The sequence below is a fragment of the Erinaceus europaeus genome, chromosome 13, assembly GCF_950295315.1.
Source record: "Erinaceus europaeus chromosome 13, mEriEur2.1, whole genome shotgun sequence".
Taxonomy (NCBI): Eukaryota; Metazoa; Chordata; class Mammalia; order Eulipotyphla; family Erinaceidae; genus Erinaceus; species Erinaceus europaeus.
Window position 1 is genome coordinate 43,576,102 of NC_080174.1, and position 23,211 is coordinate 43,599,312.

The following is a 23,211-nucleotide window of genomic DNA, read 5'->3' on the forward strand; positions in this document are numbered from 1 at the left end:
AATAAATAAAACTCACAAAATATCATTAAAATATTTTTTATGGCTAGGGAGATAACATAATGGTTATGGGAAAAAAAAAAAAAAAAGCAGTAGCACAGCGGGTTAAGCACAGGTGGCAAAAAGCGTAAGGACCAGCGTAAGGATCCCAGTTCAAGCCCTCAGCTCCCTACCTACAGGGGAGTCGCTTCACAAGTGGTGAAGCAGGTCTGCAGGTGTCTTTCTTTCCCCCTCTGTTTTCTCCTCCTCTCTCCATTTCTCTCTGTCCTATCCAACAACGGCGACAATAATAATAACTACAATGCAATAAAAGGGAATAAATAAATATTCTTTAAAAGATTTTTTTAAAAAATCATGATACCCAACACATCCACCCAAAAAGATCTGTGTACACATATGTTCTTGGCAGCACAATTTGTAATAGGCAAAACCTGGAAGCAAACCCAGGTGTCCAACAACAGAGGAGTGGCTGAGCAAGTTGTGGTCTATATACACAATGGAATACTACTCAGCTGTAAAAAATGGTGACTTCACCGTTTTCAGCTGATCTTGGATGGACCTTGAAAAAATCATGTTGAGTGAAATAAGTCAGAAACAGAAGGATGAATATGGGATGATCTCACTCTCAGGCAGAAGTTGAAAAACAAGATCAGAAAAAAAAACACAAGTAGAACCTGAAATGGAATTGGCATATCACACCAAAGTAAAAGACTCTGGGGTGGGTAGGTGGGGAGAATACAGGTCCAGGAAGGATTCAGAGGACCTAGTGGGGATTGTATTGTTAAATGGGAAACTGGGGAATGTTATGCATGTGCAAACTATTGTATTTACTGTTGAATGTAAAACATTAATTCCCCAATAAAGAAAAAAAAAAAATCGTGATGTTCCAGGAGCCCAGGTTCAATTCCCAGCACTACCATAATCCAGAGCTGAGCAGTACACTCTAGTCTTTTTCTCTGTGTCTATTAAAATGAAAAAAAAATTAATATTTTATTTTTTTATTCATTCCCTTTTGTTGCTCTTATTGTTTTATTGTTGTGGTTATTGATGTCATCATTGTTGGATAGGACAGAGAGAAATGGAGAAAAGAGAGAAAGACAGAGAGGGGAGAAAAAGACATCTGCAGGCCTGCTTCACCTTCTGTGAAGCGACTCCCCTGCAGGTGGGGATCCTTACACCAGTCCTGGCGCTTTGTGCCACCTGCTCTTAACCCACTGCACTACCGCCCAACTCCCAAAATAAATATTTTTTAATAATATTTTTTTAAACTGCTATGAACCATTTAACAAGTTCCCCTGTCATGGAATTAAGAAGCCATGTAGTGGATAAAGCATTGGATTCTCAACCATGAGGTCCTGAGTTTGATCCCCGGCAGCACATGTACCAGAGTGATGTCTGGTTCTTTCTCTCCTCCTATCTTTCTCATGAATAAATAAATCAATTCTTTAAAAAAAAAAAAGAAAAAGAAAAAGAAGAAGCCATGTAAATTCTACCTTGTACACTGTAATATTACAATTTTTTTAATTGTCTTTATTTATTGCATAGAGACAGCCAGAAATCGAGAGGAAAAGAGCGAGTGAAGAGAGACACCTGCAACACTGCTTCACCACTTGCAAAGCTTTCCCCCATGCAGGTCGACCTCATGCTTGAGAGTCCAATGCTTTTCCATTGCACCACCTCCCGGACAATCATTCATTCATGTATCTCCTCTCCTTACATCTCCTCTCTCTCTCCCTCTCTTCCTCCCCTCCCCCTCCCTTCCCTAACCCAACCCCTCCCCTCCCCTCTCTCTCTTCTCCTATATTAATGAATAAATAAATCTTTCTCACAAAAGTTTTCAGCCTCCTCTTAATTAAGGGACTAAGGAGATTCTACTTGGATAGAAAATTCATTCTGGGAGTCGGGCGGTAGCACAGCGGGTTAAGCGCAAGTGGCGGTAAGTGTAAGGACCGGCAGAAGGATCCCGGTTCGAGCCTCCGCCTCCCCACCTGTAAGGGAGTCACCTCACAGGCGGTGAAGCTGGTCTGCAGGTGTCTATCTTTCTCTCCCCCTCTGTCTTCCCCTCCTCTCTCCATTTCTCTCTGTTCTATCCAACAATGATGACATCAATAACAACAATAATAACTACAACAAGGGCAACAAAAGGAAATAAATATTTTTAAAAAAAGAAAATTCATTTCATTGGGGCTGGGTGGTGGCACATCTGGTTAAGTGCACACATTACAATGTGCAAGGACCCAGGCTCCTGATCCCCACCTGCAGTGGGAAAGCTTCGTAAGTGGTGAAGCAGGGTAGCAGGTGCCTCTGTCGCTGTCCCTCTCACCCTCCTCTTCCCCTTTCAATTTCTCTCTGACTCTATCCAATAATAAATAAAATATAAAAAAAGAAAGAAAGAAAATTCATTCCACTCACAGATAAGCTATATTGATTAAATTATTTATGGTTTTATGCCACTGAGGATTTTTGGGTTTTTTTTTTTTTTAATATTTATTTTATTTATTTATTCCCTTTGTTGCCCTTGTTGTTTTATTGTTGTAGTTATTATTGTTGTTGTCGTTGTTGGATAGGACAGAGAGAAATGGAGAGAGATGGGGAAGACAGAGAGGAGGAGAGAAAGATAGACACCTGCAGACCTGCTTCACCGCCTGTGAAGCAACTCCCCTGCAGGTGGGGAGCCGGGGCTTGAACCGGGATCCTTATGCTGGTCCTTGTGCTTTGCGCCACCTGCGCTTAACCCGCTGTGCTACAGCCCGACTCCCTGAGGATTTTTGTTTTAAGAGTTACAGAGGGAGTCCAGCAGTAGTGCAGCAGGTTAAGCACACGTGGTGTGAAGCACAAGGACCAGCAGAAGGACTCCGGTTCGAACCCCTGGCTCCCCACCTGTAGGGGAGTCGCTTCACAGGTGGTGAAGCAAGTCTGTAGGTGTCTATCTTTCTTTCCCCCTCTGTCTTCCCTCCTTTCTCCATTTCTCTCTGTCCTATCTAATAACGACGACATCAACAACAATAATAACTACAACAATGAAAAACAACAAGGGCAACAAAAATGGAAAATAAATATTTAAAATTTTTTAAAAAGAGTTACAGAGCTGCAAGTTTAAGGGGGAAAGAAAGGCTAATGGGTGAGGCAGTAGAGTAGCAGTAGAGCACCGGACTTGCATAAATAAGATTCTGACTTTGATTCCAAGGACCATATATGTCCTAGTGATGCTATGGCTCTCTTTTTAAGATTTTATTTATTTATTTATTTACTTATTTGGATAGGGGGGAGAGAGAGCCAGTATATGTGCTACTGGGGATTGAACTTAGGACCTCATGCTTGAGAGTCCTATGCTTTATTCATTGCACCACCTACCAGACCACCATTCATTCATATTCCGTCTCTCTCTCTCCTTTTGTATTAATGAATAAATAAATCTTTTTCACAAAAAGTTTTCAGCCTGGTAGGTGACACAGAGCACTAATCTAGAACATGAGGTACATGAGGTACTGAGTCTGAATCCCAGCATCACATGTGCCAGAGTGATGCTGTAATTCTCCCCAATTCTCTCTCATGTTAATAAATATTTTTTTACATTTATTTATTTATTTTCCCTTTTGTTGCCCTTGGTTTTTTTTTGTTGTGGTGGTGGTTATTATTACTGCTGTTGTTGTCATAGTTGTTGGATAGGACAGAGAGAAATGGAGAGAGGAGGGGAAAACGGCAGGTGGGGAGCCGGGGGCTTGAACCAGGATCCTTCTCACTGCGCTACCGCCCAACTCCCAATAAGTAAATAAATAAATATTTTAAGATAACTCACTTTTTTCAAGTCTTATGTTAACCCAAGAGTTGTAATAGCAAATAGACAAGCATGTGCCTAATTTTTTTTTTTTTGACAGAAAAAAAAACAAAGTTTAATAGTAAGTATGCTTCCTGTATACTTAGGAGAACTCAGTAAAAGCAGAGTAATAACTGAGAAATACATTCCATCTATTATAGGGAAATGGTACTGTACCTGCCGGAACCTCTTTTTTATTTCTTCATCTGTCACTTCTGGATCTATCTGAAGAACCTGGAAGAATCAAAATTAAAACTTTAAAGAAATCAAAAGAATTATTATGACATATTATTATGACCCAACGGCTGTAGCGCAACGGGTTAAGCACAGGTGGCGCAAAGCACAAGGACCGGCATAAGGATCCCGGTTCGAACCCCAGCTCCCCACCTGCAGGGGAGTCGCTTCACAGGCGGTGAAGCCGGTCTGCAGGAGTCTATCTTTCTCTCCTCCTCTCTGTCTTCCCCTCCTCTCTCCATTTCTCTCTGTCCTATCCAACAACGACAACAACAATAATAACTACAACAATAAAACAACAAGGGCAACAAAAGGGAATAAATAAATTAAATAAATATTTTTTAAAAAAAGAATTATTATGACTATTTTGTTACCAGGGTGATTGTTGGGGCTAGGTGTCTATACAACAACTATAGCCCTCTCAGTGGCTTTTATTCTTTTCCTTTTCTCTTTATTTTTGATAAGAGGGAGGGAAAGAGGAACACACAGCACCGCTCCATTGTTCACAGAGCTTCCCTCCTAAAGGTGGGAACTGGAGCTTGAACCCATGTCCTCCCACACGGCAACATGTGTTCTACCAGGTGAGTCACCACCCAGGCCCAATAATTCATACATTTTAAATTTTTAACATTATCTTTATTTATTTGTTGGATAGAGACAGGCAGAAATTGAGAGGAGAGGGGAGACAGAGAGGAAGAAAGACACCTGCAACCCTGCTTCACCACTCGCAAAGCTTTCCCCCTGCAGGTGGGGACAAGGGGCTTCTGTGCACTCAACCCGGACCACAATAATTCATACTTTTTAAAAGAGATATCCAATAACTATACATATAATCATCATCGCAGCCATAATCAGTGCCTGGCAGTTTTAAAAATGTTCAAACAAGGGAGTCAGGCGGTAGCGCAGCGACTTAAGCGCACGTGGCGCAAAGCCAAGGACCGGTTTAAGGATCCCAGTTTGAGCCCCTGGCTCCCCACCTGCAGGGGAGTCGCTTCACAGGTGGTGAAGCAGGTCTGCAGGTGTCTGCCTTTCTCTCCCCCTCTGTCTTCCCCTCCTCTCTCCATTTCTCTCTGTCCTATCTAATAACGACGACATCAACAATAATAACTACAACAACAATGAAAAACAAGGGCAACAAAAGGGAAAATAAATAATAAAATTTTTTTTAAATGTTCAAACAGTGGTCCGGGAGGTGGCGCAGTGGCTAAGGCACTAGACTCTCAAGCATGAGGCCCTGAGTTCGATCTCTGGCAGCATATGTACCAGAGATGGCTGGTTCTTTCTCTCCTCCTATCTTTCTCATGAATAAATAAATAATTTTTTTTAAAAAAAGTTCAAACAGTCCAGGAGATGACACAGCAGAAGAACATAAGACTGGAAAGTATGAGGTCCTGAGTCTGATCTCAAGCACACATGTCAAAGTGACACTATTGTTCTCTCCCTTGATCCAGTAGGAAGTATTTTTCTTTAGTGCTTACAGATCTGAGAGACAGCTCACCAGTGCTCTGGTCCGAGCTATCCTGCCTCTCATGTTCTCTCTCATAAAAAATAAAATTTTCAGTATTTTATTTATTTATTGGATAAAGACAGAAATCAAGGGGAGGTAGGGAGAAAAACAGACATCTGCAGCACTGCTCCAACACTCATTAAGTTTTCTACCTATAGGTAAGGACTAGGGGCTTGAACTTGGGTCCTTAGACACCAAAATGTGTGCACCACTGCCTGGCCTTCTAAACAAATCTTGAAGAAAAAAAAAAAAAAAAAACTTGGGTGGGCTAGATAATAAAAGTTAAATAAACAAAAAGTTTAAAAAAAATGTTGAGGGCAGGGGTAAATAGCATAATGGTTCTTCTTCTAGCGTTTGCCCTTCTTCCGTAGTCAGTCAACAGCGTCAGGTTGAGCCTGATGTAAAGTTTCGAGACCTCCTTTGAATCTGGAGAGGTGGCAGTCGTTGACTATGTGGGTCATAGTCTGTCTGGAGCCGCAGGGGCAGTTCGGGTCGTCTCTGGCTCCCCAGCGATGGAACATAGCGGCGCACCGGCCATGGCCTGTTCGACAGCGATTGAGGAGGGCCCAATCATAACGTGCCGGGTTGACGCTTGCAGGGGTCTGTGATGAGGTGTTTGTTCTTTACCTCAGCTGACTGCCAACTCTGTTTCCAAGAGTCTGGAACAGAGAAGTTCAGTGTAGGCGTAGGGGACCAGATTGGGTGACAAGACGTCAAGCGTTCGACAGGGTGGGCGAAGATATCCGTGTATATTGGCAGGTCCGGTCGAGCATAGACGTGGGAAATGAACTTAGATGATGCCGCATCCCGACGAATATCTGGCGGGGCGATGTTGCTAAGAACTGGCAGCCATGGAACCGGGGTGGAACGGATGGTTCCAGAAATTATCCTCATGGAGGAATATAATTTGGAATCGACCAAGTGGACATGGGGGCTATGGAACCATACTGGGGCACAGTATTCTGCAGTGGAATAGCATAATGCCAGAGATGATGATTGTAGTGTGGAAGCGCTCGCGCCCCATGAGGAGCTGGCCAGTCTTGCAATGATGTGATTCCTCGCGCCCACCTTTGCTGCAGTTTTTATGAGATGTTCGTGAAATGACAGGGTGTGATCGAGAGTAACGCCAAGATAGACTGGCTGGGCTTCATGCTGGATTCTCATATCGCCAAACTGCACATTAAGCTCACGCGAGGCCGAGGCATGGTGTAGATGGAAAACAGATGATACCGTTTTTGCAGTGCTAGGGATTAGTCGCCATTTTTTACAGTAATCAGATATCAGAGTTATCAAATGGTTATGCAAAGAGACAGACTCTCATGCCTGAGGCTCTGAGGTCCCAGGTTCAATCCCCTGCACCACCATTAGGCAGAGCTGAGCAGTGCTCTGGAAAATGGAATAAAATAGATAGATAGATAGATAGATAGATAGATAGACAGACAGACAGACAGACAGACAGATGTTGGGCCTGGGGAAATGACTATAGGAGGGCCTAGATTCAATCCACAGCACATGAAGCATCATGGACAGCACTGAACGGAACTCATGGATAGTGAAGCAGTGCTTTGGTGTTGATCTCTCTGTCTCTCTTCTTCCTCTCTAAGTATATTGAAGGTCTTTTTTTTTTAAATTTTTTTTTTAATATTTATTTTATTTATTTATTCCCTTTTGTTGCCCTTGTTGTTTTATTGTTGTAGTTATTATTGTTGTTGTTGTTGTTGTTGGATAGGACAGAGAGAAATGGAGAGAGGAGGGGAAGACAGATGGGGGAGAGAAAGATAGACACCTGCAGACCTGCTTCACCGCCTGTGAAGCGACTCCCCTGCAGGTGGGGAGCCGGGGTTCGAACCGGGATCCTTATGCCAGTCCTTGTGCTTTGCGCCACCTGCGCTTAACCCGCTGCGCTACAGCCCGACTCCCATCGAAGGTCTTTTTTGTTGTTGTTGTTAATATTTATTTACTTATTCCTTTTTTTGTTGCCCTTGTTATTAATGTCATTATTGTTGGATAAGACAGAGAGAAATGGAGAGAGGAAGGTAACACAGAGGGGAGAGACAGACAGGCACCTGCAGACCTGCTTCACCCCTGTGAAGTGACTCCCCTGCAGGTGGGGAGCCAGGGGCTCGAACCGGGATCCTTACGCTGGTCCTTGTGCTTTGTGCCACCTGCGCTTAACCCGCTGTGCTATCACCCGACTCCCATATTGAAGATATTTTAGTTAGGTGGAGATGGGTACTTGATAGAATTGCACATATACAAGAGGCCCCCAGTACTACAAGAGACTAGTGGGGTGGGGCTAGATGATAGTGCACCCAGTTGAGTAAATATGTTACTATGAGCATGGATCTCGGTTCAAGTCCCCATTTCCCACCTGTGGGGGAAACAGATTTGCAGCTGTCTTTTCAAAAATTTTATTTTTAATTCTATTTATTATTGGAATAGAGACAGAAATTGAGAGAGAAGGGGGAGATAGAGAGGGCCAGGAGGTGGCACACCAGGTTAAGAGCACCCTATTTGAACCTCCAGCTCCCCACCTGAAAGGGGGTCACTTCATAAGCAGTGAATTAGATCTGAAGGTGTCTATCTTTCTCTCTCCCTCTCTCTTTTTTTTTCAAGATTTTTTATTTACTGGGAGTCGGGTGGTAGTGCAACGGGTTAAGCGCACGAGGCGCAAAGTGCAAGGACCAGCGTAAGGATCCTGGTTTGAGCCCCCAGCTCCCCACCTGCAGGAGAGTCGCTTCATAAGCGGTGAAGCAGGTCTGCAGGTGTCTATCTTTCTCTCCCCCTCTCTGTCTTCCCCTCCTCTCTCCATTTCTCTGTCCTATCCAACAATGATGGCATCAATAACTACAAGAATAAAACAACATGGCAACAAAAGGGAATAAGATACAGTTTCAAATTTTAAAGACATTTTAGGATCTTCTTTGGAAATGGTCTAATGTATTTCTGCTTCCAGTGATTGAAAAAAAAAAAAAAAAGATTTTTTATTTATTAATGAGAAAGTAGGAGAGAAAAAGAACCAGACATCACTCTGGTACATGTGCTGCCAGGGACTGAACTCACAACCTCACGCTTAAGGGTCCAATGCTTTATCCACTACACCACCTCCCGGACCACCTCTCTCCCTCTCTATCTCCCCCTCTCCTCTCAATTTCTATTTCCTATCCAACAAAAAAATGAGAAAAAAAGGGAGAGTTGGGCGGTAGCAAAGCGGGTTAAGCACACATGGTGCGAAGTGCAAGGAGGGCGGAAGGATCCTGACCCCGCTCCCCACCTGCAGGGGAGTCACTTCACAGGCAGTGAAGCAGGTCTGCAGGTGTCTGTCTTTGTCTCCCCCCTCTGCCTTCCCCTCCTCTCTGTCCTATCCAACAACAACATCAATAGCGACAACAATAATAACTACAACAATAAAATCAACAGGACAACAAAAGGGAATAAATAAATAAATAAATATTTTTTAAATATTTTAAAAAGGAAAAAAAATAGCCACCAGGAGCAGTGGATTCATAGTGCCAGCACTGAGCCACAGCAATAACCCTGAAGGAAAAAAAAAACTAGAGGGAGAGAGACATAGAGACACTTGCAGCTCTACTTCACCACTCGTGAAGATTGCCCCTTGTAGGTGGGGACCAGGGACCTGAACCTTAGTCCTTGCACACTGTAGTGTATGTGCCTAATCAGCTGTACCACCGCCTAGCCCCCTAGTGTCTATTTCTCTCCCCCTCTATCTCCCTTTGCCTTCCCAATTTCTTTCTGTCCTATCAGATAACTAGAAAAGTAAGCAAACAAGCAAACAAACAAATACCATTAAAAAAAGAAAAAAGAACCGGGGGGTGGAGGGGCAAGCAGTAGTGCAGCGGATTGAGCACACATGGCACAAAGCTCAGGGACCAGCATAAAGATGCCAATTTAAGCCCCCGGCTACCCCACCTGCAAGGGGGTGGTTTCACAAGCGCTAAAGCAGGTCTGTAGGTGTCTATCTTTCTCTCCCTCTCTGTCTTCTCCTCCTCTCTCCATTACTCTCTGTCCCATCCAACAACAACAGCAATGGCAACAAAAATAATAATCACAGCAAAAATAAAACAAGGGCAACAAAAAGGGGAAAAAATAGCCTCCAGGAGCAGTGGATTCATGGTGCAGGCACCAAGCCCCAACAATAACCCTGTAGGCAAAAAAAAAAAAAAAAAAAAAAAAGAGGGGCCTGGTAGTAGCTCAGCAAGTTAAGTGCACATGGAGCGAAGCTCAAGGATGGGCATAAGGATCCTGGTTTCAGTCCTGGGCTCCCCACCTGCAGGGGGGTCACTTCACAGGCCATGAAGCAGGTCTACAGGTGTCTGTCTTTCTCTCCTCCTTTCTGTCTTCCCCTCCTCTCTTGATTTCTCTCTATCCTATCCAACAACAACAGCAATGACAACAATAACAATAACAAAGAGCAACAAAATGGGGAAAATAACCTCTAGGAGCAGTGGATTTGTAGTGTACCGAGCCCTAGTGATAACCCTGGAGGCAAAAGAAAAATAAATAAAAATAAAAGTAATTTTTAAAAAAGGAAAAAAAAGGGGCCAGGCAATGATGCACTTTGGTTAAGCGTGCACATTACAGTGTGCAAGGTCCAGGTTCAAGCCCCTGGTCCCCATCTATAGGGGAAAGCTTCAGGAGTGGTGAAGCAGGGCTGCAGGTGTCTCTCTCCCTCTCTCTCTGTCTCTATACAATAATAAATAAATAAATAAATAATAAAACATTAAAAATTTTTTTAAAAAAGAGAGAGAGGGAGAGAGATGGAGTCCAGCGGTACCACAGCAAGTAAAGCGTTCATGATGCAAAATGCAAAGACTGGAATAAGGATCCTGGTTCGAGCCCCCGGCTCCCCACCTGCAGGGGAGTCGCTTCACAGGCGGTGAAGCAGGTCTGCAGGTGTCTATCTTTCTCTCCCCCTCTCTGTCTTCCCCTCCTCTCTCCATTTCTCTCTGTCCTATCCAACAATGACGACATCAATAACAACAACAATAATAACTACAACAATAAAAAAAGGGCAACAAAAGGGAATAAATAAATAAATATTTTTTAAAAAGAGAGAGAAGAATGTTAAGTATGCCATGGTACAGGAGGTGACTGGTACACTGGCTAGTGTTCAGCTCTCAAGCTTGAGGTTCAGAACTAAATCCTTATCATCACATACACCAGAGCAAACTCCCCATTACAGAAGTCACAACATCAACTTACCTCAAATGGATTCAAATTGAAGTAGGAAGAACCAGGACGGGTCAATCTTTCAATCTGATTTTTGGATGTTAGAACTGAATCTCTCTTCTCTATTTGTTTCACCTAAAATTAAGGAAATAAAAAGTCCATTAGTAAAGCCCAAAAATAAATTGAATTATCTAGCTTAAAATTCTACTCACTGGGAGTCAGGCGGTAGCACAACAGGTTAAGCGCAGGTGGTGCAAAGCGCAAGGACCAACATAAGAATCCCGGTTCGAGCCCCCTGGCTCCCCACCTGCAGGAGAGTAGCTTCACAGGCAGTGAAGCAGGTCTGCAGGTATCTATCTTTCTCTCCCCCACTCTGTCTTCCCCTCCTCTCTCCATTTCGCTCCGTCCTATCCAACAACAATGACATCAATAACAATAACTACAACAATTTAGAAAAACACGGCAACAAAAGGGAAAATAAATAAATAAAGAGACTGGCATACTTTAACGATGACTCTAGTCACTATCAGGCCACCCCATCCGCTGGGGCCCTGATATTCGGGGAGTCCTGAGATTCCCAAATAGACATGATGGGCCTAGAACTCAAATAAATCCCTCTCTCCATTGTTACCAGTCATTCCTATCAAGAACAATACAACAGACCCCTTTGTGGGCCCCCATAAGACCTTGCCCTCAACTTGGATCAACAATGGTAGAGAATGTTCCATCCTCTGAAGGGAGGCTGGACAATACACTCTATGCTACACACCTGAGGAAGATGGGTCCTGATATTGGGGCAGCCTGGAACGTCTCTACTTATGACCACAAAATGTGAGCTCAGATCTAGAGGGATGCAGAGGTCACATAAGACTCCTAGGCTGAATATGGGCCCCAGATCACATCAAATTGATGGTGTTTACAGTAAACAATATTTATACACCTTTCCCGTATTTGGGAGCTATTCTCTTCCCTGATCCAGCTTTCTGGTCACTCTGCCAGTCAAGACAACACCTCCCCAGACAATAATTAGGATCCATCTGCATATCAGATTTCAGGCTCAGACAAAAATAATCACTAATATAGCCACAGGCCCTCTGGAATATAACTACAATATGCCTACTAGCTATCTACAAAATGGAGGGGCCCCCAACTCTTCATCTGCACTATTCCAGCCTTTAGGTCCATGATTGGTCAACAATTTGTTTGGCTTTGTATGTTAACTCTCTTTTCAACCACCAGGTTCCAGATGCTAGCAGGATCCCAACCAGACTTCCCTGGACAGACAACCCCACCAACATGACCTGTAGCTCCGCTTCCCCAGAGCCCTTCCCCACTAGGGAAAGAGAAAGACAGGCTGGGAGTATGGATTGACCTGTCAACACCCATGTTCAGCGGGGAAGCAATTACAGAAGCCAGACCTTCCACCTTCTGCATCCCACAATGACCTTGGGACCATACTCCCAGAGGGTTAAAGAATAGGAAAGCTATCAGGGGAGGGGATGGGATACAGAGTTCTGGTGGTGAGAATTGTGTGAAGTTGAACCCCTCTTATCCTATGGTTTAGTCAATGTGTCCTTTTTATAAATAAAAAATTAAACTTAAAAAAAAAATTCTGGGACTCGGGCAGTAGCACAGCGGGTTAAGCGCACGTGGCACAAAGCACAAGACCGGCGAGGATCCAGGTTCGAGCCACCGGCTCCCCACCTGTAGGGGAGTCGCGTCATAGTTGGTGAAGCAGGTCTGCAGGTGACTCTCTTTCTCGCCCCTCTGTCTTCCTCTCCTCTCTCCATTTCTCTCTGTCCTATCCAACAATGACGACATCAGTAACAACAATAACTACAACAATAAAAAAACAAGGGCAACAAAAAGGAAATAAATAAATAAAATAAAATAAAATTTCTAGTGGTCCGGGACGTGGCGCAGTGGCTAAAGCACTGGACTCTCAAGCATGAAGTCCTAAGTTCAATCCCCAGCAGCACATGTGCCAGAGTGATGTCTGGTTCTTTCTCTCTTATCTTTCTCATTAATAAATAAATAAAATCTTTTTAAAAATTCTACTCACTAACTTGTTCAGTAAGCATTTATTTGTACATCTACATGTATAAAATATTTTACTAAATGGGAACACAGAACTCTGGTGGTGGGAACGATATGGAACTGTGCCCGTTATTTTGTAAATCATCAATTTTTTTATATTTATTTATTTATTTTCCCTTTTGTTGCCCTTGTTGTTTAACATTGTTGTGGCTATTGATGTCATTGTTGTTGGATAAGACAGAGAGAAATGGAGAGAGGAGGGGAAGACAAAAAGGAGGAGAGAAAGACAGACACCTGCAGACCTGCTTCACCACTTGTGAAGCGACTCCCCTGCAGGTGGGGAGCCGGGGGCTGGATCCTTACGTCAGTCCTTGAGCTTTGCGCCATGTGCACTGCACGGCCGCCAGACTCTCAATCATTAATTTTTTTTCTGCCTCTAGGGTTATTGTTAGGGCTCAGTGCCTGCACTAGGAATCCCCTGCTTCTGGAGGCCATTTTTCCCACTTTGTTGTAGTTGTTACATTTTGTTGTTATTTTGTTGTTATTATTGCTGCTGTTGTTAGATAGGCTAGAGAGAAGTTGAGCAAGAATGCGAAGAAGACACAGAGGGAGAGAAAGACACCTGCAGACCTGCTTCAGCGCTTGTAAAGTGAGTCCCCTGCAGGTGGGGAGCCAGAGGCTAGAACCAGCATCCTTGCACCCATCCTTGCTCTTCCCACCATGTGCACTTAACTTAGTGTGCTACCTCCTGGCCCCACTAAGAGACTGGGTGATGGCAACTGGTTGAGCTCACATGTTATAATGTACAAGGACCCAGGTTTGATCCCCAGGTCCAACCTGCAAGGTGAAAGTTTTGCAAGTGGTGAAGCAGTGCTGCAGGTGTCTCTCTCCCTTCACCTTCCCTCTCAACTTCAGGCTGTTTCTATCTAAAAAAGATAATAACAAAAAATGAATTTAAAAAATTTACTAAACACTGAGGGCTAATAACTATCACCAATAAAGAATGTAAAAACTTTAAACATATTACTCAACATCCTACACGTTGATAAAATGTTTTTTAAAAAACAATTGGGAGGGCAGGGGTAGATAGCATAATGGTTATACAAACAGACTCTCATGCCTGAAGCTTCAAAGTCCTAGGTTCAATCCCCTGCACCACCATAGGCCAAAGCTGAGCAGTGCTCTGGTAAAAAAAAAAAAAAAAAAAAAAAAAAAATCATTATAAAAAAAAAAATTGGGAGTAGGGCGGTAGCGCAGCGGGTTAAGCGCACGTGGCGCAAAGCGCAAGGACCTGCGTAAGAATCCTGGTTCGAGCCCCCCAGCTCCCCACCTGCAGGGGAGTCGCTTCACAGGTGGTGAAACAGGTCTGCAGGTGTCTATCTTTCTCTCCCCCTGTCTTCCCCTCCTCTCTCCATTTCTCTCTGTCCTATCCAACTACAAGAACATTAATAACAACAATAATAACTACAACAATAAAACAAGGGCAACAAAAGGGAAAATAAATATTTTTTAAAAATTTAAAAAAGCAATTGATGGGAGTTGGAAGGTAGCACAGCAGGTTAAGCACACGTGGTGCAAAGCGCAAGGACCAGCTTAAAGATCCCAGTTCAAGCCCCCAGCTCCCCACCTGCAAGGGAGTCGATTGACAGGCGATAAAGCAGGTCTGCAGGTGTCTTTCTCACCCATCTCTGTCTTCCCCTCCTCTCTCCATTTCTCTCTGTCCTATCCAACAATGATGATATAAATAACAACAATAATAACTACAACAATTAAAAAAAAACATGGGCAACAAAGGTAATAAATAAATATTTTTTTAAAAAAGCAATTGATAAGAAAACTAAGATTAGCGATCAGGGAGTTGGCGCAGCAGAAAAAGCACTGGACTCTCAAATATGAGGTATTGAGTTCGATCCCCAGCAGCACATGTACCAGAGTGATGTCTAGTTCTTTCTCCCTCTCTCCTTCTATCTTTCTCATAAATAAATAAAATCTTTAAAAAAGAAAGCAAGAAAACTATGATTAAATGACTTGTTTTCAGTTATTCAAATTTGTAAACCAGAATTTCAATCCAAACAGTCTGACAGCAGACATCAGGATTCAAAGATAAGTAAGTCATAACTAGGGCTAAAGAGACAGCATGATAGTTATGCAAAGATTCTCAGGCCTGAGACACCAAAGGTCCCAGATTCGATCCCCAGCACTACCATAAGCCACAGCTGAGTAGTGCTCTGGTAAAAATAGTGTTGAATCACAGGGCTACGTGGTGGTACAACTGGCTAAGCGCACACACATTACAGTGAGCAAGGATCCGGTTCAAGCCCCTGGTCCCCACCTGCAGAGGGAAAGCTTTACAAGTAGTGATGCAGGGCTACAAGTGTCTCTCTGACTTTCTCCCTTCCCCCTCAATTTCTGTCTCTATCCAAAAATAAATAAATAAAACAAAAAATTTAAAAGTCTAAAATATGTGAATGTGGTGTTGAATCCAAATATGGGAAAAGTTGTATCTCTGTGTGTTCATTTCAATTTCAATTTGTAACTTTTTTTTAAAGGCTGGGTGAGCTAACATGATAGCCCTGGTTTATTCTTTTTTGTTTAAGATTTTATTTATTGACTAATGAGAATGATAGGAGGAGAGAGATAAAGAACCAGACATCACTCTGGTACATGTGCTGCCAGGGATCAAACTCAAAAGACCTCATGCTTGAGAGGTCCAGTGTTTTATCCATTGCACCACTTCCCGGACCACATACTTTTCTTTATGCTAAAAAAGGAAAAATACAGGGGCCAGGTTGAACACCGGGTTAAGCACACACTTTATCATGTTCAAAACCAGGGTTAGTGCCCCACCTGCAGGGGATGGAGGTGCTTCACAAGCGTGATGCAAGTATTGCAGCTTGTCTGTCTCTTCTTCTCTATCTCCCTTTTCCCCCTCAATTTCTCTCTGTCCTATCAAAGAAAAAGGAAAAAATGGGGAGTCGGGTGGTAACACAATGGGTTAAGTGCATGTGGCACGAAGCACAAGGAATGGCCTAAGGATCCCGGTTAGAGCACCCGGCTCCCCACCTGCAGGGGAGTCGCTTCACAGGTGGTGAAGCAGGTCTGCAGGTGTCTGTCTTTCTCTCCCTGACTTCCCCTCCTCTATTTCTCTCTCTCCTATCCAACAACGACATCAATAACAACAACAATAACTACAACAACCATAAAAAAAGGGCAACAAAAAGGAAATAAATATTTAAAAGAAAAGGGAAAATGGCCTCCAGGAGTGTTGGATTTCCTCATGCAGGCACTGAGCCCCAGCAATAGCCTGGTGGCAAAAAGAAAGAAAGAAAGAAAGAAAGAAAGAAAGAAAGAAAGAAAGAAAGAAAGAAAGAAAGAAAATGATTACCCTGAAAACATTTTTTTTATTATTTATTCCCTTTTGTTGCCCTTGTTGTTTTATTGTTGTGGTTATTATTGTCGTCGTTGTTGGATAGGACAGAGAGAAACGGAGAGGAGGGGAAGACAGAGAGGGGGAGAGAAAGATAGACACCTGCAGACCTGCTTCACCACCTGTGAAGCAACTCCCCTGCAGGTGGGGAGCCGGGATTCGAACCGGGATCCTTATGCCGGTCCTTGTGCTTTGCGCCACCTGCGCTTAACCCGTTGCGCTATACAGCCCAACTCCCCTGAAAACATTTAAAAGCGTGTATAGGATAGGGGAAATTTTGGCACTGTGGTATCTCTGTCTCTTTTTCAGCCTGTCTGGATGAATAGTCAGCCTGGGAATGGTACAAGTCTCCAGCTCATAGAGGGGGGAAAAATGCTCATAGGAGATGGCTTGGGAGGCAGCACAGTGGATAAAGTGTTGGACTCTCAAGCATGAGATCCTGAGTTCTCCCTCTCTGTCTATGTGAAAAGTAAGCCTGGAACGGTGACACCCCCGCCCCCAAATAGTATGTTTCAGCCTTAATCAGAGCACTGCTCCACTTGGGCTCAGAGTCGTGCTGAGGATAGAACCTGGGAGCTCAGAGTCTCAGGCATGAAAGTCATTTGCATTACCGTTATGCTGTCTCCCTGACCTGCCTTAGATTTTAGAAAACCTTTTTCTAAAAAAAAATGCTTATGTATTCCCTTTTGTTGCCCTTGTTTTATTGTTGTAGTTATTACTGTTTTTGTTATTGATGTCATCATTGTTGGACAGGACAAAGAGAAATGGAGAGAAGCAGGGAAGACAGAGAGGGGAGAGAAAGATAGACACCTGCAGACCTGCTTCACTGCCCGTGAAGCGACTCCCGTGCAGGTGGGGAGCCGGGGGCTCTAACCAGGATCCTTTCGCCGGTCCTTGCATTGCGCCACCTGCGCTTAACCAGCTGCGCTACTGCCCGACTCCCCAAAGAATCATTCTGACAAACATGATTCAGGAGACCTCATACCTGAGTCCAATAATCTCTCCACAGCACCACTTTCCAAACAAAACGTTGCAAGTTTTGTTTTGTTTTAAGATATCTGAAAGGTTCCCCAGAGACCCACCCTACTAGGGAAAGAGAGAGGCAGACTGGGAGTATGGACCGACCAGTCAACGCCCATGTTCAGCGAGGAAGCAATTACAGAAGCCAGACCTTCTACCTTCTGCAACCCTCAATGACCCTGGGTCCATGCTCCCAGAGGGATAGAGAATGGGAAAGCTACTGGGGAGGGGGTGGGATATGGAGATTGGGCGGTGGGAATTGTGTGGAGTTGTACCCCTCCTACCCTATGGTTTTGTTAATTAATCCTTTCTTAAATAAAAAAAAATTTTTTTAAAAAGATATTTGAAAGGTATCACCAAAGTAAAAGTCTCTGGGGTGGGTGGGTGGGGAAAATACAAGTCCATGAAGGAAGATAAATGACATAGTGGGGGTTATTGTTAAATGGGAAACTGGGGAATGTTATGCATGAACAAACTATTGTATTTACTGTTGAATGTAAAACATTAATTCCCCAATAAAGAAATTTTTTTAAAAATATTTGAAAGGAGAGGCAGAATCACCAAACTCTAGCATATGTGGTGCCTGACTTAACTCATGCTGAGCCCTGCTCTCTACCACTGAATCACCTCGCAGAATGTAATAAAAGGGATCCTTTCGTGTTAACTCCTAGAAACTTTTGTTTCATTGTTAAAACTCCCTTTACAGGTGTGGAAGCAGGATCTATAAATACAAGCTTTGGTAAAGTTTAATCATGGTAGGGACAACATCCTCGCACGAATATAGTCCCCCAGCCCCTCTAGCTCCAAATACCAAACGTTTTTCGTTCATTTACTTAATGCATTTATTTATTCGACATTTCCTGGTCAACCACTATGGACTAGACACTGGAGATGCAACAGTGAACGAGACTGAGACTAAACTTACTCCCGTCCTAACAAGCTATCATACGGAAGACCCAGAGCAAATTATTTCTCTTCCTAAACTTCAGTTTTGTACACTGTGACGTGGAGATGCGGCCTACCTGGCATGAAGCACAGTGCCTGGCGTTCGCTATTGGCAGCAATAACTGATAATGGGAACTTAATAGAGTATTAAGGGTAGAGAATGCTTCCATTTAGAATAAAAGTAAAATCTTAGCCCCCAGACTTCGCAGACTTTGAGAAAGTCTGCGCGCGCCCAAGCACTTCGATGGCCACATTCGCAATCCCCCACAGACATCAGACCCAGACCCCTTGTAGTCGCCAGCAGTTCCCCACAAAAGCCGTCAGACTGGAAAGGCACACACCCCTAACCTCCTAATATCTCGAGGCCAGAGAAGACGGGCAACCCAACGGTACAGGCCCAAGAGTCCAGTGCCTTCGCCTGAGATGATATTACGCCCAGACGGTGTCACCACGGTGCCTCTATTCCTCACTTAGCGCTCACCTCACTGTAGAAGGTCATAAATGCTTCCTCTGTGCTGCCGCCACCTCCAGAAGCCCCGCTCTCTCCTGGAGCCGCCATTTTCACAGTCCCGCCACCACGTGACTCTTCTGCGCCGGCGCTACCCCACGTGACTTTTTAACCGGCCCGCTTCCCTAACCCCGCCTCCTTCCTTAAAGGGACAGCAGCCCTGTCAGATAACGCTAATGTATGTAAACTTGTTCTTAATTCTGGTGAAATGCACAAAACAAAAAAATTTTAAGTGAACAGTTAAATACATTCACAATGCTGTGCAAACATCTCTAGTTCAAAAAAAAGTTTTATTACTTCCAAAAGTTAACTGGCCCCTATTAAGTGGCTGCTATGCTGTCTTCTTTCCACTAATCTATGTTCTGTTTGTATGGATTTACTGATTATGGATATTTCATGTAAATGGAATCATTCGATATGTGATCTTTTATAACTGATTTCTTTCACTTAATTTTTTCAATCTTGTATCATGTATCATTACTTCTTTTTTTTTTTTTTTTTTTAATCAGAGCACTGCTGAGCTCTGACTTATAGTGGTGCATGGTACTGAAACTGGGACTATGAAGCCTCAAGCAAGACAGTCTGTATAACCATTATGCTATCTAACCCCAACCTCATATATCATTTGTTCAATATTTTTTAATATTTATTTTATTTATTTATTCCCTTTTGTTGCCCTTGTTTTATTGTTGTAGTTATTATTGTTGTTATCGTTGTTGGATAGGACAGAGAGAAATGGAGAGGGGAGGGGAAGACAGAGAGGAGGAGAGAAAGATAGACACCTGCAGACCTGCTTCACCACCTGTGAAGCGACTCCCCTGCAGGTGGGGAGCCGGGGTTCGAACCGGGATCCTTATGCCTGTCCTTGTGCTTTGCGCCACCTGTGCTTAACCCGCTGCGCTACAGCCCGACTCCCATTTCAATATTTTTTATAGCTGACAAATACTACCCATTGTATGTGTCAATATATGCCACAGTTTATGTATTTATCAATTGATAGACATTTGGACTGTTCCCATAAACAACCGGTATTATGAAATACTTCTGCTGTGAACATTCTTGTACATATATTTGAGTTATGAATTGGGAAGGTACATCTAGAAATTAAGTGAAGAATTTTGCAATTTATCTACATGCTCACTTAACACTTTCTTTTAAAAAATATATCAGAGTCTGAGCAGGAAAGATAGCATGATGGCTATGCAAAGAAACTCATGCCTAAGTCCCCTAAGTCCCATATTCAATCCCTCATACCACCATAAACCAAAGCTGAGCAGTGCTTTGGTAAATAAATAAAATTAATTGGGGGTAAATAGCATAATGGTTATGCAAAGAGAGTCTCATGCCTGAGGCTCAGAAGTCCTGGCTTCAATCTCTTACACCACCATAAGCCAGAGCTGATCAGTGCTCTGGTTAAAAAAAAAAAAAAAATAGTAGCGGTCCAGGAGGTGGCACAGTGGATAAAGCATTGGATTCTCAAGCATGAGGTCTGGAGTTCAATCCCTGGCAGCACATGTACCAGAGTGATGTCTGGTTCTTTCTCTCTCTCTTCCTATTTTTCTCATTAATAAATAAATAAAATCTTTAAAAAAAAAAGACACTAGTACCTAAATGGTTTGATTTGGTTTTGTTTTAATTTTTTATTATCTTTATTTATTTACTGAACAGAGATAGTCAGAAATCAAGAGGGAAGAGGGTGATAGAGAAGGAGAGAGACAGAGAGACACCTGCAGACCTGCTTCACTACTTATGAAGCTTTCCCCCTGCAGGTGGAGCCTGGAAGGCCAAACCCAGATCCTCGCTCACTGTAAAATAACATGCTCAACCAGGTGCGCCACCACCCAGCCTCCCTAAGTAGGTTTTTTTTTGTTATTATTATTATTATTATTATTATTATTATTATTATTGAAAAAGATAGGGTAAGGGAGAGATAGAACCAGACATCATTCTGGTATATGTGCTGCCAGGGGTTGATCTCTGGACCTCATGCTTGAGAGTCCAATGCTTTCTATACTGTGCCACCTCCTGGACCACCCTAAGTGGGTCTTTTACATAAATTTTGTTTTGTTTTGTTTTGTTTTTGTTTTTTACCAGAGCACTGCTCAGATCTGGCTTATGGTGGTGTGGGGGATTGAACCTGGGACTTGAGAGCCTCAGGCATGAAGGTCTCTTTGCATAACCATTATGCTATACCCCCACCCACAGTTTTTTACATAAATTTAACAATATCATCCACTGGACACCTACCCGTGGGCATAATCAAGAAACAGCAGTATCTGAGAGACACCAATTTATTATCACTCAGCAATGGCCTTATAAATTATTTTAATTTTTTCCATCTGTTTTTTTTTTCTTCCATTTTCTACATTGATCATTTGAAAATATGCCCTGCAAGCATTTCCTCATGTTAGTCTTACAAACTAGGACTTTTTTTTTTAATTATCTTTATTTATTGGATAGAGACAGCCAGAAATCAAGAGGGAAGGGGTGATAGAGAGGGAGAGAGACAGAGAGACACCTGCAGCCCTGTTTCACCACCTGCAAAGCTTTCCCCCTGCAGGTGGCGGGGGCTCGACCCCAGGTCCTTGCGCACTATAGTAGCGCACTCAACCAGGTGCGCCACCATCTGGCCAGGACTTATTTTTTTAAAAAAAGCATTTTGTATGTGGTCCAGGAGGTGGTGCAGTGGATGAATCATTGGATTCTCAGGCTGAGGACCTGAGTTCAACCCCCAGCAGCATATGTACCAGAGTGATGTCTGGTTCTTTCTCTCTCCTCCTATCTTTCTCATAAATAAATTATTTTAAATTATTTATTTATTTATTTATGAGAAAGACAGAGGGAGAGAGAGAAAGAACCAGACAGCTTTCTGGTACGTGTGCTACCGGGGATCCAACTCAGGACCTCATGTTTGAGAGTCCAATACTTTATCCACTGTGTCACCTCCCGGACCACTAGGACTTATTTTTTACAACCAAAAGATGATCGATAAAAAGTCTTACAATTTCATGGAAAACAAGAAAGGTATTTTATTTTATTTATTTATAATTTTTTTTACATTTATTTATTTTCCCTTTTGTTACCCTTGTTTATCGTTGTTGTTGTTGTTATTGCTGTCATTGTTGTTGGATAGGACAGAGAGAAATGGAGAGAGGAGGGCAGGACAGAGAGGGGAAGAAAAAGATAGACACCTGCAGACCTGCTTCACCGCCTGTGAAGCGACTCCCCTGCAGGCGGGGAGCCGGGGGCTCGAACTCGGATCCTTCCTCCGGTCTTTGCACTTTGTGCCACCTGCGCTTAACCCGCTAAGCGATGCCTGACTTCCGGTATTTTATTTTTTTATACTCTTATCTTTTTTATTTTTGTTTGTTCATTATTATCACCAGAGCACTGCTTATCTCTGGCTGATGGTGGTGCGCGGGATTGAAAGAAAGGTATTTTAAGGGCTGGGGAGACAACATAAAGGTTATGCAAAAGGCTCTCATGCCCAAGGTTCTGAAGTCCCAGGTTCAATCCCCAGTACCACCATAAACCAGAGCTGAGCAGTGCTCTGGTCTTTCTCTCTGTATCTCTCTCATTAAAATAAATAAAAATTGGGGGGTCGGGCGGTGGCGCAGTGGGTTAAGCGCATGTGGCGCAAAGCGCAGGAACCGGCGTAAGGATCCCGGTTCGAGCCCCCGGCTCCCCACCTGCAGGGGAGTCGCTTCACAGGTGGTGAAGCAGGTCTGCAGGTGTCTTATCTTTCTCTCCCCTTCTCTGTCTTCCCCTCCTCTCTCCATTTCTCTCTGTCCTATCCAACAACGAATTGCGTCAACAAGGGCAATAATAATAACCACAATGAAGCTACAAGGGCAACAAAAGGGGGAAAAAAATGGCCTCCAGGAGCGGTGGATTCATGGTGCAGGCACCGAGCCCACCAATAACCCTGGAGGAGGAAAATAATAATAATAATAATAATAATAATAATAATATAAAAATAAAAAAAAACAAAAAAATAAAATAAAAATTATAAAAAAAGAAAAGAAAGGTATTTTAATAGTAATAATCAGACATGTAATGTGGCCCACTCCTCTCATCTAGAGTGGAGGGGGACCCAGAGGGAGAAAATGAGGTAGACAAGGTTACTGTTGTCATGGTCATGTCAGATGGCTGATGAAGCCTTCCCAAAACTCTTTACGCTCTTTTCCACTTCATTTCACCACATTATCAAAAGCCCGGTTATAAATATTATTCAATAAAATACTAATGCATTTCACAAAATATTAATTTCAGTATCTACTCGATTTCGGGTGCTGAAAAGTGCAAAGAATGAAAGAACAAAACATGTCATCATACACACACACACACACAAAGTGCAACGAATGAAAGAACAAAACATGTCATCACAGAAGGTGGAAGGTCTCTCTCTCTCACACACACACACACACACACACACTCTCCACAACTCTAAGTAGTGACATCCTTGGAAGTCAGCATCCTAAACAAACACCTTTCCCAACTCCTATATTGCCCATAGTTTTATGCTAGTA

The 23,211-nt window shown here is 43.1% G+C and overlaps 1 protein-coding gene across 1 annotated transcript in view; it reads right to left on the minus strand.

Moving 5' to 3' along the window:
• DNAJC8 (DnaJ heat shock protein family (Hsp40) member C8) overlaps nucleotides 1-18,768 on the minus strand; it is a 36,374-nt gene extending 17,606 nt beyond the window's left edge. The window contains exons 1-3 of the mRNA XM_060205715.1: nucleotides 18,656-18,768; nucleotides 10,779-10,880; nucleotides 3,992-4,048 (exon numbers count right to left, since the gene is read on the minus strand). Coding sequence (XP_060061698.1) covers nucleotides 3,992-4,048; nucleotides 10,779-10,880; nucleotides 18,656-18,733 — 237 coding nt within the window. The 5' untranslated portion in view covers nucleotides 18,734-18,768. The remainder of the gene's footprint in view (nucleotides 1-3,991; nucleotides 4,049-10,778; nucleotides 10,881-18,655) is intronic.
• Between the last annotated feature and the right edge of the window lie 4,443 nt (nucleotides 18,769-23,211).